Source organism: Apostichopus japonicus, chromosome 19 (assembly GCF_037975245.1).
Source record: "Apostichopus japonicus isolate 1M-3 chromosome 19, ASM3797524v1, whole genome shotgun sequence".
Lineage (NCBI taxonomy): Eukaryota > Metazoa > Echinodermata > Holothuroidea > Aspidochirotida > Stichopodidae > Apostichopus > Apostichopus japonicus.
Genome location: NC_092579.1, coordinates 12,753,857 through 12,770,346, shown reverse-complemented (window position 1 = coordinate 12,770,346; position 16,490 = coordinate 12,753,857). Strand labels below are relative to the sequence as shown.

At 46.2% G+C, this 16,490-nt stretch overlaps 1 protein-coding gene across 3 annotated transcripts in view; it reads left to right on the top strand.

Moving 5' to 3' along the window:
- Positions 1-2,716, top strand: part of LOC139960069 (thiosulfate transporter TsuA-like) — a 33,905-nt gene extending 31,189 nt beyond the window's left edge. For all 3 annotated transcript variants that reach the window (XM_071958120.1, XM_071958119.1, XM_071958121.1), the window contains one exon: positions 253-2,716. In XM_071958120.1, coding sequence (XP_071814221.1) covers positions 253-418 — 166 coding nt within the window. In that variant the 3' untranslated portion in view covers positions 419-2,716. The remainder of the gene's footprint in view (positions 1-252) is intronic.
- Positions 2,717-16,490: the final 13,774 nt, after the last annotated feature.

The following is a 16,490-nucleotide window of genomic DNA, read 5'->3' as shown; positions in this document are numbered from 1 at the left end:
AAATGAGAAATTTTGAAATGTAATGAGGTATTTTAGCTGAAGAAACTACGGCCAGGACGGATGGTTGAGAATATGAAAATATGGCCAAGCTTTATGATAGACGTTGACGGTGGATTTCAAACATTTCGTTACTTATTGTCCGCCATTTACAGTTCAAGCGTTTTCATCAACATTTCATGTATAAGATCCCCGTCTGTGACCTTTGACACAATATGTTAATTATTTGTTTCTTCCCTTTTACTTCTCCTATAGTGGTCATGGTCTTTCCGGCGTTGGGGTCCTCGCATTGGTATCGTTCGTAGCCGTGGCAGCGATGTTTGCCGGTGGGACGGTAGTCGGTTTGATCGGATGGGGCATGGACAAAGCTGACGTCATAGAATCTTTCTGCCCATTGGCTGGAACGAATGTGGTTACTTAAAGAATACGCATACTGTATATATATATTCATATAGGGCTAGCTTTAATATTTCATCGTAATATTGAATTAGCCATTTTATAAGCTTGCATAACTTAAGGATAAAAATCATATATTCCAAATATATTACTGTATAGATTTTAAGCTTTATTGATTATTTTCCCTCACTCGTCTTTTATTAAAGGACTATTAATAGTAATTTCCAAGTGATGTTACATATCGTGTTACTTCCTGCGTATAGCTGTTATGCTACGTTGCTCACACGTATACATTAATTGTTAATTTCTGCAAGCATTGAATTTTTCAACAACTTTGCGAAGGTGAAAAGGAGTTGCAAGGGTTTAGCCTTATTCTAAGTTAATTAACTTAACTCGGTTTTAGCCATTAACGAGGGGAGAGGGTGGTTTGTGGGTGGGGTGGGATGAGTACATGATTGATAATGCATGATTTGTATTATCAATCTATAAATATCTCCAAAAAGTGACGAGCAAACAATTATAACATTGTCATATAACAAAGATATGATCAGCACCAAATAAGTTTCAAAATATGTAGACTGAAAGTGGGTAGAAATAACCCCTTTTGGGACGTACTTATTGCTTATATATAGTTACTTTGTATTCAGATTTTCGATATTAAGACTGCTACAGAAATCTGCAACGAATATGTCTTACAATACGAAGGAGACAGCATTATAAATTGAAGTTTCAAGAAACGTTCCATTATACAGACCAACCTATATCCTTATCTGTTAATGAAGGACTTATACTCATTCCTTCGTTATATTTGTTTTACCCAATTTAATTGCATTAACAAATTACCATAATTTCTATTTAAATTGAAATGAAACTTCACGGGCGTCACTACTTGGTGCTATAGAGGGAGTTTAGCAGCCCTAGCCCCCACCCCGGCCGAAATGATTCTAAGGGGAAAGAGAAACAATTGTCGGGAAAATATTACTCTTTTTTGGGGAAAATAGTAATTTTGTTCAGAAAGTTTTACCAATTGTTGGGAATATAAGTTTTGCCTGAACGATCCAGGTTAGCTTCATGTTGGGTCTTGTTTGTCGGGTCAACGAAAAAAATGGTCGCCGGTGAAAATGCCACCCCCCACCACCCCCCTCCCGAGATGTGAACTTTATCACGAAGATTCATTACAATATTGATGACTTGATATGATTGTTTATTGTAAATAAATCATTTGTCTTACACAGCCTGTGGCTGTTCCCTAATTGTGTAAGTCAAATTCTTAAAAAACCCATAAAATAAGTACACGTGGTGCGTATAGTCTTTCTACTTCTTGTTATAATAATTACAAAAGAACAGTACTGAAATACGGTTAGATTATTTAGGTATATTTACATCATACATGTACATAAAGCAGTTATAGAAATCCATCAGATTATCATCTGTATAAGTAATTATACCATAAATGTATTATTAAAAACATAGTTGAACTTTATAGACCGTATACCTTCTGTATAGCTATAATATTTTACTTTTTTATTTGAAAGATATCCGCATTTTATGATCATAATTTATTCAATAACATAATTTCCTTATCGAGACTTCAAAGGGACATCCGGGAACTGCAGTCTGATGGAAATTTTTTATCAAATGTATCTCATATTTGTTTTGAAAACACATTTTGCTCTACTTTGCAGTATATGCAAAGTAGAGCAAAATTTCATTCGCAGCTTTTTTCATTTTGCGTGATTTTCCCTCCGTTGATAAAATCGAAAACAAACTTGCTATAATTTCTTTTTACCAAGTGAACATTTGCTACGTTAGATTCTAACATATTTTTGCTGCCCAAAAGCTTAAAATTCTTAACGCTAAAAAGCCAATCAGAATATCACGTTTTAAATAGCAATTTTAATTGAGGATTTGCCATGAAACTCATATATCAATAGCTTTGTCCAGTTAATGTGCTGCAGATATTATTATTGAATTTTATATCCGTATTTTATCGGATTTACCAAAATCAAGGACTAACTCTGATTTAAATGATAAAGTAAACGGACTGAATTGAGTAACCAGTCCCTTGTAGTACATTAAAGGCCTGCTTAGATGCATGCGATCTTATTTAGAATAGTACTCATGCACTGGAAGAATAATTAACGCGGACCAGGTACGCACAATGTGGTAACTGTAATCTCGTATCTCTGTAGATAGTGTGTATATATATAATATATATGAGTTAATAAGCAACGGAAAATTGACTCAGGAAATTAATTTGCTTTCTTTCAGTAGTTACAATGTGATGAGAAGAAAATATATACAAATTGTAGAAATTTTTAAATTTGTCGTCGTCTTCTTCAAATTCATCATTTTTGTTAAACTGTTTTTCATGAGATTATATATAATAATCCAAAGATCGTTACATTATTATGAACGGCCGACGTAACGCTACAGAAATTACAGCACATTTTAAAGGGTTTCTCTTGCTATTTTAGAACATTTATTCATAACCTTGCAAGATATTGTGCGGCTGGTCCCTATCGGGTGCATGAGGTGGGGTGGAGTGTGGGGTGCGAACTGGGAAACATGGGTTGAAATTGCTTAGTTGAAACTATTATGAATATACAGACATGTGTGTAGGCCTACTTTGCTGATCGAGGTTAGTGTTTCTAGACATGTCCCGAGCTGTTCAGATCTGCAACCCTTTTCTTTTCAAGAGATAAAACCTAAGATTATCATCCGGATCCTAATATGATTTTCTTCGGACAGGCGCGTAGCCAGGAATTTGCCAAGGGAGGGGCGAAACTGTAGATTCGGCATTGCAAACTATCTAAGCGTAGCGCCACCATGAGGTTGGCGCGAAGCGTACAAGAAAATTTTGGCTGTAAATGCCTCCCAGATCGCTGGAAATGGCACTTCCCAGGCCTTGTAAGTTGCATCTTAGCATTTTCTCTTTTGAAAATACTAGCGATATCATACTTATTTGAAGGAATGATTGTGGTTTATACTGCTGCTACAGAACAGCAGGCGAACGAGCGCTCATATAACGTTCGTGTCGGTACTAAAGTTTCCATTCAGCGAGATTTGGCGTTGTGGGGGCCGGAAGCATGAAGATTGATCCTACCTATCCCAATACAGCTGTAACGATATAGCCTGCTAAGTCCGATATCAAGCCATAAATCAACTTTGGTCACTCCTTCTGCCTATTGGCTACAGTTTACAAACAGATGTTAGTGACGGAAGCTTCGCCAAATGAAAAAAATGGACTTTCACAAATAGGTGTTTATTTCTTCTAAAGTGAACGTATAACAAACCCTTAGTAAACGCTCATTGACAAGCAACACGGCCGCAATTTGGAGACTACACTTTGAGTTTATTACTGAGTTTGAGTTTGAGTTTGAGTTTACTCTCTCTTTGGAGGCTAATCTTTCTTTTGTCACATATCAGCCTATATCCACCTTATTATCTTCTTCCAGGCTTTCTTTAAAATGTAAATAAATCCATCTCCTCGACAACTGTGTACTTTTAAAGTCGTTGTAAACTCTATTTAGATCCATATGATATAAGAAGACTACTAACTTTTTAATAAAAGTCACCCTGCAAAGAACCTGGGTACGAAAAATCAAACAACTGAGCGACTGATCCGCTCTCAACCCCAGTCCCTAAGCTTGCATCGAGACTGTGACTGTGTGATCACCGTCAGGCGTGTATCACAATTCCTCTGAAGCATACAGGGGCAAGCAGTTCACGGGTTGCTAATGTACACAACAGTGTACTAAAGCATACATGGGGCAAGCAGATCACGTGTTGCTAAGCTACACACATTTTCGTGTAGATTTCTTCCATAAGGGACGGATTAGACGCTGATTTTGGGGATAATTGTAAATATGTATGATGATTGGTATGTATGGTATGTATGATGATTGGTATGTATGATAGGTATGTTAAGCCTCAAAAACCGTGCAACCAAAATTTGGAATTCACTGTCAATAACTTTAAAAACTAAGAAAACAAGCTCCATATTTAGTAAATGTCTTACTAAAGAAATTATTATGTCTTATTAATTATGATTTAGCTGCATAGTCGCATAGCAGCATATTCACATATTGAAGCGTTTACGTATTGTTATTCACATTATTTTCACTATTTTCTATCTTTTCTTCATGGGAGTCTTCTGTTTTGTTAAGCCAGCATAGGCTTTTCAGAAGACTTCCATTCACATTGTAATATTTATGTGAAAAAACAAATAAATGAATGAATGAATGAATGAATGATTTGTAAATAAATACTCTATAGTAGGAAAACCATTTTCTCGGTCAGCTAATAGCTATTACCGATCTGCTATAGGCAATTACAGTGATTACGTCATCTTTTCCTCGTGTCGAAGCTACACACTCGCCATAGGGGAGTTTTTTACGTGTAGATCAGGGAGCTGCTCCATCGGCAAAAGACGTCACCACCGGGGTTCTAACCGCGGATGCAAAAGAGAGTCTCGATCATCAGCTCGCACAGTGCGCCAAGCCATCGCGCCACTGTATGGACTGAGATATTAGGTGGATTAACTAATACTTACAGCTCCCCGTGTAGGCACTTGCTGTAAAAGATCGGCAAAAGACGTCACCACCGGGGTTCGAACCGCGGATGCAAAAGAGAGTCTCGATCATCAGCTCGCACAGTGCGCCAAGCCATCGCGCCACTGTATGGACTGAGATATTAGGTGGATTAACTAATACTTACAGCTCCCCGTGTAGGCACTTGCTGTAAAAGATCGGCAAAAGACGTCACCACCGGGGTTCGAACCGCGGATGCAAAAGAGAGTCTCGATCATCAGCTCGCACAGTGCGCCAAGCCATCGCGCCACTGTATGGACTGAGATATTAGGTGGATTAACTAATACTTACAGCTCCCCGTGTAGGCACTTGCTGTAAAAGATCGGCAAAAGACGTCACCACCGGGGTTCGAACCGCGGATGCAAAAGAGAGTCTCGATCGTCAGCTCGCACAGTGCGCCAAGCCATCGCGCCACTGTATGGACTGAGATATTAGGTGGATTAACTAATACTTACAGCTCCCCGTGTAGGCACTTGCTGTAAAAGATCGGCAAAAGACGTCACCACCGGGGTTCGAACCGCGGATGCAAAAGAGAGTCTCGATCGTCAGCTCGCACAGTGCGCCAAGCCATCGCGCCACTGTATGGACTGAGATATTAGGTGGATTAACTAATACTTACAGCTCCCCGTGTAGGCACTTGCTGTAAAAGATCGGCAAAAGACGTCACCACCGGGGTTCGAACCGCGGATGCAAAAGAGAGTCTCGATCATCAGCTCGCACAGTGCGCCAAGCCATCGCGCCACTGTATGGACTGAGATATTAGGTGGATTAACTAATACTTACAGCTCCCCGTGTAGGCACTTGCTGTAAAAGATCGGCAAAAGACGTCACCACCGGGGTTCGAACCGCGGATGCAAAAGAGAGTCTCGATCATCAGCTCGTACAGTGCGCCAAGCCATCGCGCCACTGTATGGACTGAGATATTAGGTGGATTAACTAATACTTACAGCTCCCCGTGTAGGCACTTGCTGTAAAAGATCGGCAAAAGACGTCACCACCGGGGTTCGAACCACGGATGCAAAAGAGAGTCTCGATCATCAGCTCGTACAGTGCGCCAAGCCATCGCGCCACTGTATGGACTGAGATATTAGGTGGATTAACTAATACTTACAGCTCCCCGTGTAGGCACTTGCTGTAAAAGATCGGCAAAAGACGTCACCACCGGGGTTTCGAACCACGGATGCAAAAGAGAGTCTCGATCATCAGCTCGTACAGTGCGCCAAGCCATCGCGCCACTGTATAGACTGAGATATTAGGTGGATTAACTAATACTTACAGCTCCCCGTGTAGGCACCTGCTGTAAAAGACGTCATCACCGGGGTTCGAACCACGGATGCAAAAGAGAGTCTCGATCATCAGCTCGTACAGTGCGCCAAGCCATCGCGCCACTGTATGGACTGAGATATTAGCTGGATTAACTAATACTTACAGCTCCCCGTGTAGGCACTTGCTGTAAAAGACGTCATCACCGGGGTTCGAACCACGGATGCAAAAGAGAGTCTCGATCATCAGCTCGTACAGTGCGCCAAGCCATCGCGCCACTGTATGGACTGAGATATTAGGTGGATTAACTAATACTTACAGCTCCCCGTGTAGGCACTTGCTGTAAAAGATCGGCAAAAGACGTCACCACCGGGGTTCGAACCACGGATGCAAAAGAGAGTCTCGATCATCAGCTCGTACAGTGCGCCAAGCCATCGCGCCACTGTATGGACTGAGATATTAGGTGGATTAACTAATACTTACAGCTCCCCGTGTAGGCACTTGCTGTAAAAGATCGGCAAAAGACGTCATCACCGGGGTTCGAACCACGGATGCAAAAGATAGTCTCGATCATCAGCTCGTACAGTGCGCCAAGCCATCGCGCCACTGTATGGACTGAGATATTAGGTGGATTAACTAATACTTACAGCTCCCCGTGTAGGCACTTGCTGTAAAAGATCGGCAAAAGACGTCATCACCGGGGTTCGAACCACGGATGCAAAAGAGAGTCTCGATCATCAGCTCGTACAGTGCGCCAAGCCATCGCGCCACTGTATGGACTGAGATATTAGCTGGATTAACTAATACTTACAGCTCCCCGTGTAGGCACTTGCTGTAAAAGATCGGCAAAAGACGTCACCACCGGGGTTCGAACCGCGGATGCAAAAGAGAGTCTCGATCATCAGCTCGCACAGTGCGCCAAGCCATCGCGCCACTGTATGGACTGAAATATTAGGTGGATTAACTAATACTTACAGCTCCCCGTGTAGGCACTTGCTGTAAAAGATCGGCAAAAGACGTCACCACCGGGGTTCGAACCGCGGATGCAAAAGACAGTCTCGATCATCAGCTCGCACAGTGCGCCAAGCCATCGCGCCACTGTATGGACTGAGATATTAGGTGGATTAACTAATACTTACAGCTCCCCGTGTAGGCACTTGCTGTAAAAGATCGGCAAAAAACGTCACCACCGGGGTTCGAACCGCGGATGCAAAAGAGAGTCTCGATCATCAGCTCGCACAGTGCGCCAAGCCATCGCGACACTGTATGGACTGAGATATTAGGTGGATTAACTAATACTTACAGCTCCCCGTGTAGGTACTTGCTGTAAAAGATCGGCAAAAGACGTCACCACCGGGGTTCGAACCGCGGATGCAAAAGAGAGTCTCGATCATCAGCTCGCACAGTGCGCCAAGCCATCGAGCCACTGTATGGACTGAGATACTAGGTGGATTAACTAATACTTACAGCTCCCCGTGTAGGCACTTGCTGTAAAAGATCGGCAAAAGACGTCACCACCGGGGTTCGAACCGCGGATGCAAAAGAGAGTCTCGATCATCAGCTCGCACAGTGCGCCAAGCCATCGCGCCACTGTATGGACTGAGATATTAGGTGGATTAACTAATACTTACAGCTCCCCGTGTAGGTACTTGCTGTAAAAGATCGGCAAAAGACGTCACCACCGGGGTTCGAACCGCGGATGCAAAAGAGAGTCTCGATCATCAGCTCGCACAGTGCGCCAAGCCATCGAGCCACTGTATGGACTGAGATACTAGGTGGATTAACTAATACTTACAGCTCCCCGTGTAGGCACTTGCTGTAAAAGATCGGCAAAAGACGTCACCACCGGGGTTCGAACCGCGGATGCAAAAGAGAGTCTCGATCATCAGCTCGCACAGTGCGCCAAGCCATCGCGCCACTGTATGGACTGAGATATTAGGTGGATAAACTAATACTTACAGCTCCCCGTGTAGGCACCTGCTGTAAAAGACGTCATCACCGGGGTTCGAACCACGGATGCAAAAGAGAGTCTCGATCATCAGCTCGTACAGTGCGCCAAGCCATCGCGCCACTGTATGGACTGAGATATTAGGTGGATTAACTAATACTTACAGCTCCCCGTGTAGGCACTTGCTGTAAAAAATCGGCAAAAGACGTCATCACCGGGGTTCGAACCACTGATGCAAAAGAGAGTGTCGATCATCAGCTCGTACAGTGCGCCAAGCCATCGCGCCACTGTATGGACTGAGATATTAGGTGGATTAACTAATACTTACAGCTCCCCGTGTAGGCACTTGCTGTAAAAGATCGGCAAAAGACGTCACCACCGGGGTTCGAACCACGGATGCAAAAGAGAGTCTCGATCATCAGCTCGTACAGTGCGCCAAGCCATCGCGCCACTGTATGGACTGAGATATTAGGTGGATTAACTAATACTTACAGCTCCCCGTGTAGGCACTTGCTGTAAAAGACGTCATCACCGGGGTTCGAACCACGGATGCAAAAGAGAGTCTCGATCATCAGCTCGTACAGTGCGCCAAGCCATCGCGCCACTGTATGGACTGAGATATTAGGTGGATTAACTAATACTTACAGCTCCCCGTGTAGGCACTTGCTGTAAAAGATCGGCAAAAGACGTCACCACCGGGGTTCGAACCACGGATGCAAAAGAGAGTCTCGATCATCAGCTCGTACAGTGCGCCAAGCCATCGCGCCACTGTATGGACTGAGATATTAGGTGGATTAACTAATACTTACAGCTCCCCGTGTAGGCACTTGCTGTAAAAGATCGGCGGATGCAAAAGAGAGTCTCGATCATCAGCTCGTACAGTGCGCCAAGCCATCGCGCCACTGTATAGACTGAGATATTAGGTGGATTAACTAATACTCACAGCTCCCCGTGTAGGCACCTGCTGTAAAAGACGTCATCACCGGGGTTCGAACCACGGATGCAAAAGAGAGTCTCGATCATCAGCTCGTACAGTGCGCCAAGCCATCGCGCCACTGTATGGACTGAGATATTAGCTGGATTAACTAATACTTACAGCTCCCCGTGTAGGCACTTGCTGTAAAAGACGTCATCACCGGGGTTCGAACCACGGATGCAAAAGAGAGTCTCGATCATCAGCTCGTACAGTGCGCCAAGCCATCGCGCCACTGTATGGACTGAGATATTAGGTGGATTAACTAATACTTACAGCTCCCCGTGTAGGCACTTGCTGTAAAAGATCGGCAAAAGACGTCACCACCGGGGTTCGAACCACGGATGCAAAAGAGAGTCTCGATCATCAGCTCGTACAGTGCGCCAAGCCATCGCGCCACTGTATGGACTGAGATATTAGGTGGATTAACTAATACTTACAGCTCCCCGTGTAGGCACTTGCTGTAAAAGATCGGCAAAAGACGTCACCACCGGGGTTCGAACCACGGATGCAAAAGAGAGTCTCGATCATCAGCTCGTACAGTGCGCCAAGCCATCGCGCCACTGTATGGACTGAGATATTAGGTGGATTAACTAACACTTACAGCTCCCCGTGTAGGCACTTGCTGTAAAAGACGTCATCACCGGGGTTCGAACCACGGATGCAAAAGAGAGTCTCGATCATCAGCTCGTACAGTGCGCCAAGCCATCGCGCCACTGTATGGACTGAGATATTAGGTGGATTAACTAACACTTACAGCTCCCCGTGTAGGCACTTGCTGTAAAAGACGTCATCACCGGGGTTCGAACCACGGATGCAAAAGAGAGTCTCGATCATCAGCTCGTACAGTGCGCCAAGCCATCGCGCCACTGTATGGACTGAGATATTAGGTGGATTAACTAATACTTACAGCTCCCCGTGCAGGCACTTGCTGTAAAAGATCGGCAAAAGACGTCACCACCGGGGTTCGAACCACGGATGCAAAAGAGAGTCTCGATCATCAGCTCGTACAGTGCGCCAAGCCATCGCGCCACTGTATGGACTGAGATATTAGGTGGATTAACTAATACTTACAGCTCCCCGTGTAGGCACTTGCTGTAAAAGATCGGCAAAAGACGTCACCACCGGGGTTCGAACCACGGATGCAAAAGAGAGTCTCGATCATCAGCTCGTACAGTGCGCCAAGCCATCGTGCCACTGTATGGACTGAGATATTAGGTGGATTAACTAATACTTACAGCTCCCCGTGTAGGCACTTGCTGTAAAAGATCGGCAAAAGACGTCACCAACGGGGTTCGAACCACGGATGCAAAAGAGAGTCTCGATCATCAGCTCGTACAGTGCGCCAAGCCATCGCGCCACTGTATGGACTGAGATATTAGGTGGATTAACTAATACTTACAGCTCCCCGTGTAGGCACTTGCTGTAAAAGACTTCATCACCGGGGTTCGAACCACGGATGCAAAAGAGAGTCTCGATCATCAGCTCGTACAGTGCGCCAAGCCATCGCGCCACTGTATGGACTGAGATATTAGGTGGATTAACTAATACTTACAGCTCCCCGTGTAGGCACTTGCTGTAAAAGATCGGCAAAAGACGTCACCACCGGGGTTCGAACCACGGATGCAAAAGAGAGTCTCGATCATCAGCTCGTACAGTGCGCCAAGCCATCGCGCCACTCTATGGACTGAGATATTAGGTGGATTAACTAATACTTACAGCTCCCCGTGTAGGCACTTGCTGTAAAAGATCGGCAAAAGACGTCACCAACGGGGTTCGAACCACGGATGCAAAAGAGAGTCTCGATCATCAGCTCGTACAGTGCGCCAAGCCATCGCGCCACTGTATGGACTGAGATATTAGGTGGATTAACTAATACTTACAGCTCCCCGTGTAGGCACTTGCTGTAAAAGATCGGCAAAAGACGTCACCACCGGGGTTCGAACCACGGATGCAAAAGAGAGTCTCGATCATCAGCTCGTACAGTGCGCCAAGCCATCGCGCCACTGTATGGACTGAGATATTAGGTGGATTAACTAATACTTACAGCTCCCCGTGTAGGCACTTGCTGTAAAAGACGTCATCACCGGGGTTCGAACCACGGATGCAAAAAAGAGTCTCGATCATCAGCTCGTACAGTGCGCCAAGCCATCGCGCCACTGTATGGACTGAGATATTAGGTGGATTAACTAATACTTACAGCTCCCCGTGTAGGCACTTGCTGTAAAAGATCGGCAAAAGACGTCACCACCGGGGTTCGAACCACGGATGCAAAAGAGAGTCTCGATCATCAGCTCGTACAGTGCGCCAAGCCATCGCGCCACTGTATGGACTGAGATATTAGGTGGATTAACTAATACTTACAGCTCCCCGTGTAGGCACTTGCTGTAAAAGATCGGCAAAAGACGTCACCACCGGGGTTCGAACCACGGATGCAAAAGAGAGTCTCGATCATCAGCTCGTACAGTGCGCCAAGCCATCGCGCCACTGTATGGACTGAGATATTAGGTGGATTAACTATTACTTACAGCTACCCGTGTAGGCACTAGCTGGTAAAGATGTCATCACCGGGGTTCGAACCACGGATGCAAAAGAGAGTCTTGATCATCAGCTCGTACAGTGCGCCAAGCCATCGCGCCACTGTATGGACTGAGATATTAGGTGGATTAACTAATACTTACAGCTCCCCGTGTAGGCACTTGCTGTAAAAGATCGGCAAAAGACGTCACCAACTGGGTTCGAACCACGGATGCAAAAGAGAGTCTCGATCATCAGCTCGTACAGTGCGCCAAGCCATCGCGCCACTGTATGGACTGAGATATTAGGTGGATTAACTAATACTTACAGCTCCCCGTGTAGGCACTTGCTGTAAAAGACTTCATCACCGGGGTTCGAACCACGGATGCAAAAGAGAGTCTCGATCATCAGCTCGTACAGTGCGCCAAGCCATCGCGCCACTGTATGGACTGAGATATTAGGTGGATTAACTAATACTTACAGCTCCCCGTGTAGGCACTTGCTGTAAAAGATCGGCAAAAGACGTCACCACCGGGGTTTCGAACCACGGATGCAAAAGGGAGTCTCGATCATCAGCTCGTACAGTGCGCCAAGCCATCGCGCCACTGTATGGATTGAGATGTTTGGTGGATTAACTAATACTTACAGCTCCCCGTGTAGGCACTTGCTGTAAAAGATCGGCAAAAGACGTCACCACCGGGGTTCGAACCACGGATGCAAAAGAGAGTCTCGATCATCAGCTCGTACAGTGCGCCAAGCCATCGCGCCACTGTATGGACTAAGATATTAGGTGGATTAACTAATACTTACAGCTCCCCGTGTAGGCACTTGCTGTAAAAGACGTCATCACCGGGGTTCGAATAACGGATGCAAAAGAGAGTCTCGATCATCAGCTCGTACAGTGCGCCAAGCCATCGCGCCACTGTATGGACTGAGATATTAGGTGGATTAACTAATACTTACAGCTCCCCGTGTAGGCACTTGCTGTAAAAGATCGGCAAAAGACGTCACCACAGGGGTTCGAACCACGGATGCAAAAGAGAGTCTCGATCATCAGCTCGTACAGTGCGCCAAGCCATCGCGCCACTGTATGGACTGAGATATTAGGTGGATTAACTAATACTTACAGCTCCCCGTGTAGGCACTTGCTGTAAAAGACGTCATCACCGGGGTTCGAACCACGGATGCAAAAAAGAGTCTCGATCATCAGCTCGTACAGTGCGCCAAGCCATCGCGCCACTGTATGGACTGAGATATTAGGTGGATTAACTAATACTTACAGCTCCCCGTGTAGGCACTTGCTGTAAAAGATCGGCAAAAGACGTCACCACCGGGGTTCGAACCACGGATGCAAAAGAGAGTCTCGATCATCAGCTCGTACAGTGCGCCAAGCCATCGCGCCACTGTATGGACTGAGATATTAGGTGGATTAACTAATACTTACAGCTCCCCGTGTAGGCACTTGCTGTAAAAGATCGGCAAAAGACGTCATCACCGGGGTTCGAACCACGGATGCAAAAGATAGTCTCGATCATCAGCTCGTACAGTGCGCCAAGCCATCGCGCCACTGTATGGACTGAGATATTAGGTGGATTAACTAATACTTACAGCTCCCCGTGTAGGCACTTGCTGTAAAAGATCGGCAAAAGACGTCATCACCGGGGTTCGAACCACGGATGCAAAAGAGAGTCTCGATCATCAGCTCGTACAGTGCGCCAAGCCATCGCGCCACTGTATGGACTGAGATATTAGGTGGATTAACTAATACTTACAGCTCCCCGTGTAGGCACTTGCTGTAAAAGATCGGCAAAAGACGTCACCACCGGGGTTCGAACCACGGATGCAAAAGAGAGTCTCGATCATCAGCTCGTACAGTGCGCCAAGCCATCGCGCCACTGTATGGACTGAGATATTAGGTGGATTAACTAATACTTACAGCTCCCCGTGTAGGCACTTGCTGTAAAAGATCGGCAAAAGACGTCACCAACGGGGTTCGAACCACGGATGCAAAAGAGAGTCTCGATCATCAGCTCGTACAGTGCGCCAAGCCATCGCGCCACTGTATGGACTGAGATATTAGGTGGATTAACTAATACTTACAGCTCCCCGTGTAGGCACTTGCTGTAAAAGATCGGCAAAAGACGTCACCACCGGGGTTCGAACCACGGATGCAAAAGAGAGTCTCGATCATCAGCTCGTACAGTGCGCCAAGCCATCTCGCCACTGTATGGACTGAGATATTAGGTGGATTAACTAATACTTACAGCTCCCCGTGTAGGCTCTTGCTGTAAAAGATCGGCAAAAGACGTCACCACCGGGGTTCGAACCACGGATGCAAAAGAGAGTCTCGATCATCAGATCGTACAGTGCGCCAAGCCATCGCGCCACTGTATGGACTGAGATATTAGGTGGATTAACTAATACTTACAGCTCCCCGTGTAGGCACTTGCTGTAAAAGATCGGCAAAAGACGTCACCAACGGGGTTCGAACCACGGATGCAAAAGAGAGTCTCGATCATCAGCTCGTACAGTGCGCCAAGCCATCGCGCCACTGTATGGACTGAGATATTAGGTGGATTAACTATTACTTACAGCTCCCCGTGTAGGCACTTGCTGTAAAAGACGTCATCACCGGGGTTCGAACCACGGATGCAAAAGAGAGTCTTGATCATCAGCTCGTACAGTGCGCCAAGCCATCGCGCCACTGTATGGACTGAGATATTAGGTGGATTAACTAATACTTACAGCTCCCCGTGTAGGCACTTGCTGTAAAAGATCGGCAAAAGACGTCACCACCGATGGACTGAGATATTAGGTGGATTAACTAATACTTACATCTCCCCGTGTAGGCACTTGCTGTAAAAGATCGGCAAAAGACGTCACCACCGGGGTTCGAACCACGGATGCAAAAGAGAGTCTCGATCATCAGCTCGTACAGTGCGCCAAGCCATCGCGCCACTGTATGGACTGAGATATTAGGTGGATTAACTAATACTTACAGCTCCCCGTGTAGGCACTTGCTGTAAAAGATCGGCAAAAGACGTCACCACCGGGGTTCGAACCACGGATGCAAAAGAGAGTCTCGATCATCAGCTCGTACAGTGCGCCAAGCCATCGCGCCACTGTATGGACTGAGATATTAGGTGGATTAACTAATACTTACAGCTCCCCGTGTAGGCACTTGCTGTAAAAGATCGGCAAAAGACGTCACCAACGGGGTTCGAACCACGGATGCAAAAGAGAGTCTCGATCATCAGCTCGTACAGTGCGCCAAGCCATCGCGCCACTGTATGGACTGAGATATTAGGTGGATTAACTAATACTTACAGCTCCCCGTGTAGGCACTTGCTGTAAAAGACGTCATCACCGGGGTTCGAACCACGGATGCAAAAGAGAGTCTTGATCATCAGCTCGTACAGTGCGCCAAGCCATCGCGCCACTGTATGGACTGAGATATTAGGTGGATTAACTAATACTTACAGCTCCCCGTGTAGGCACTTGCTGTAAAAGATCGGCAAAAGATGTCACCACTGATGTATCGAACCACGGATGCAAAAGGGAGTCTCGATCATCAGCTCGTACAGTGCGCCAAGCCATCGCGCCACTGTATGGACTGAGATGTTTGGTGGATTAACTAATAATTACAGCTCCCCGTGTAGGCACTTGCTGTAAAAGATCGGCAAAAGACGTCACCACCGGGGTTCGAACCACGGATGCAAAAGAGAGTCTCGATCATCAGCTCGTACAGTGCGCCAAGCCATCGCGCTACTGTATGGACTGAGATATTAGGTGGATTAACTAATACTTACAGCTCCCCGTGTAGGCACTTGCTGTAAAAGACGTCATCACCGGGGTTCGAACCACGGATGCAAAAGAGAGTCTCGATCATCAACTCGTACAGTGCGCCAAGCCATCGCGCCACTGTATGGACTGAGATATTAGGTGGATTAACTAATACTTACAGCTCCCCGTGTAGGCACTTGCTGTAAAAGATCGGCAAAAGACGTCACCACCGGGCTTTCGAACCACGAATGCAAAAGAGAGTCTCGATCATCAGCTCGTACAGTGCGCCAAGCCATCGCGCCACTGTATGGACTGAGATATTAGGTGGATTAACTAATACTTACAGCTCCCCGTGTAGGCACTTGCTGTAAAAGATCGGCAAAAGACGTCACCAACGGGGTTCGAACCACGGATGCAAAAGAGAGTCTCGATCATCAGCTCGTACAGTGCGCCAAGCCACCGCGCCACTGTATGGACTGAGATATTAGGTGGATTAACTAATACTTACAGCTCCCCGTGTAGGCACTTGCTGTAAAAGATCGGCAAAAGACGTCACCACCGGGGTTCGAACCACGGATGCAAAAGAGAGTCTCGATCATCAGCTCGTACAGTGCGCCAAGCCATCGCGCCACTGTATGGACTGAGATATTAGGTGGATTAACTAATACTTACAGCTCCCCGTGTAGGCACTTGCTGTAAAAGACGTCATCACCGGGGTTCGAACCACGGATGCAAAAGAGAGTCTCGATCATCAGCTCGTACAGTGCGCCAAGCCATCGCGCCACTGTATGGACTGAGATATTAGGTGGATTAACTAATACTTACAGCTCCCCGTGTAGGCACTTGCTGTAAAAGATCGGCAAAAGACGTCACCACCGGGGTTCGAACCACGGATGCAAAAGAGAGTCTCGATCATCAGCTCGTACAGTGCGCCAAGCCATCGCGCCACTGTATGGACTGAGATATTAGGTGGATTAACTAATACTTACAGCTCCCCGTGGAGGCACTTGCTGTAAAAGAT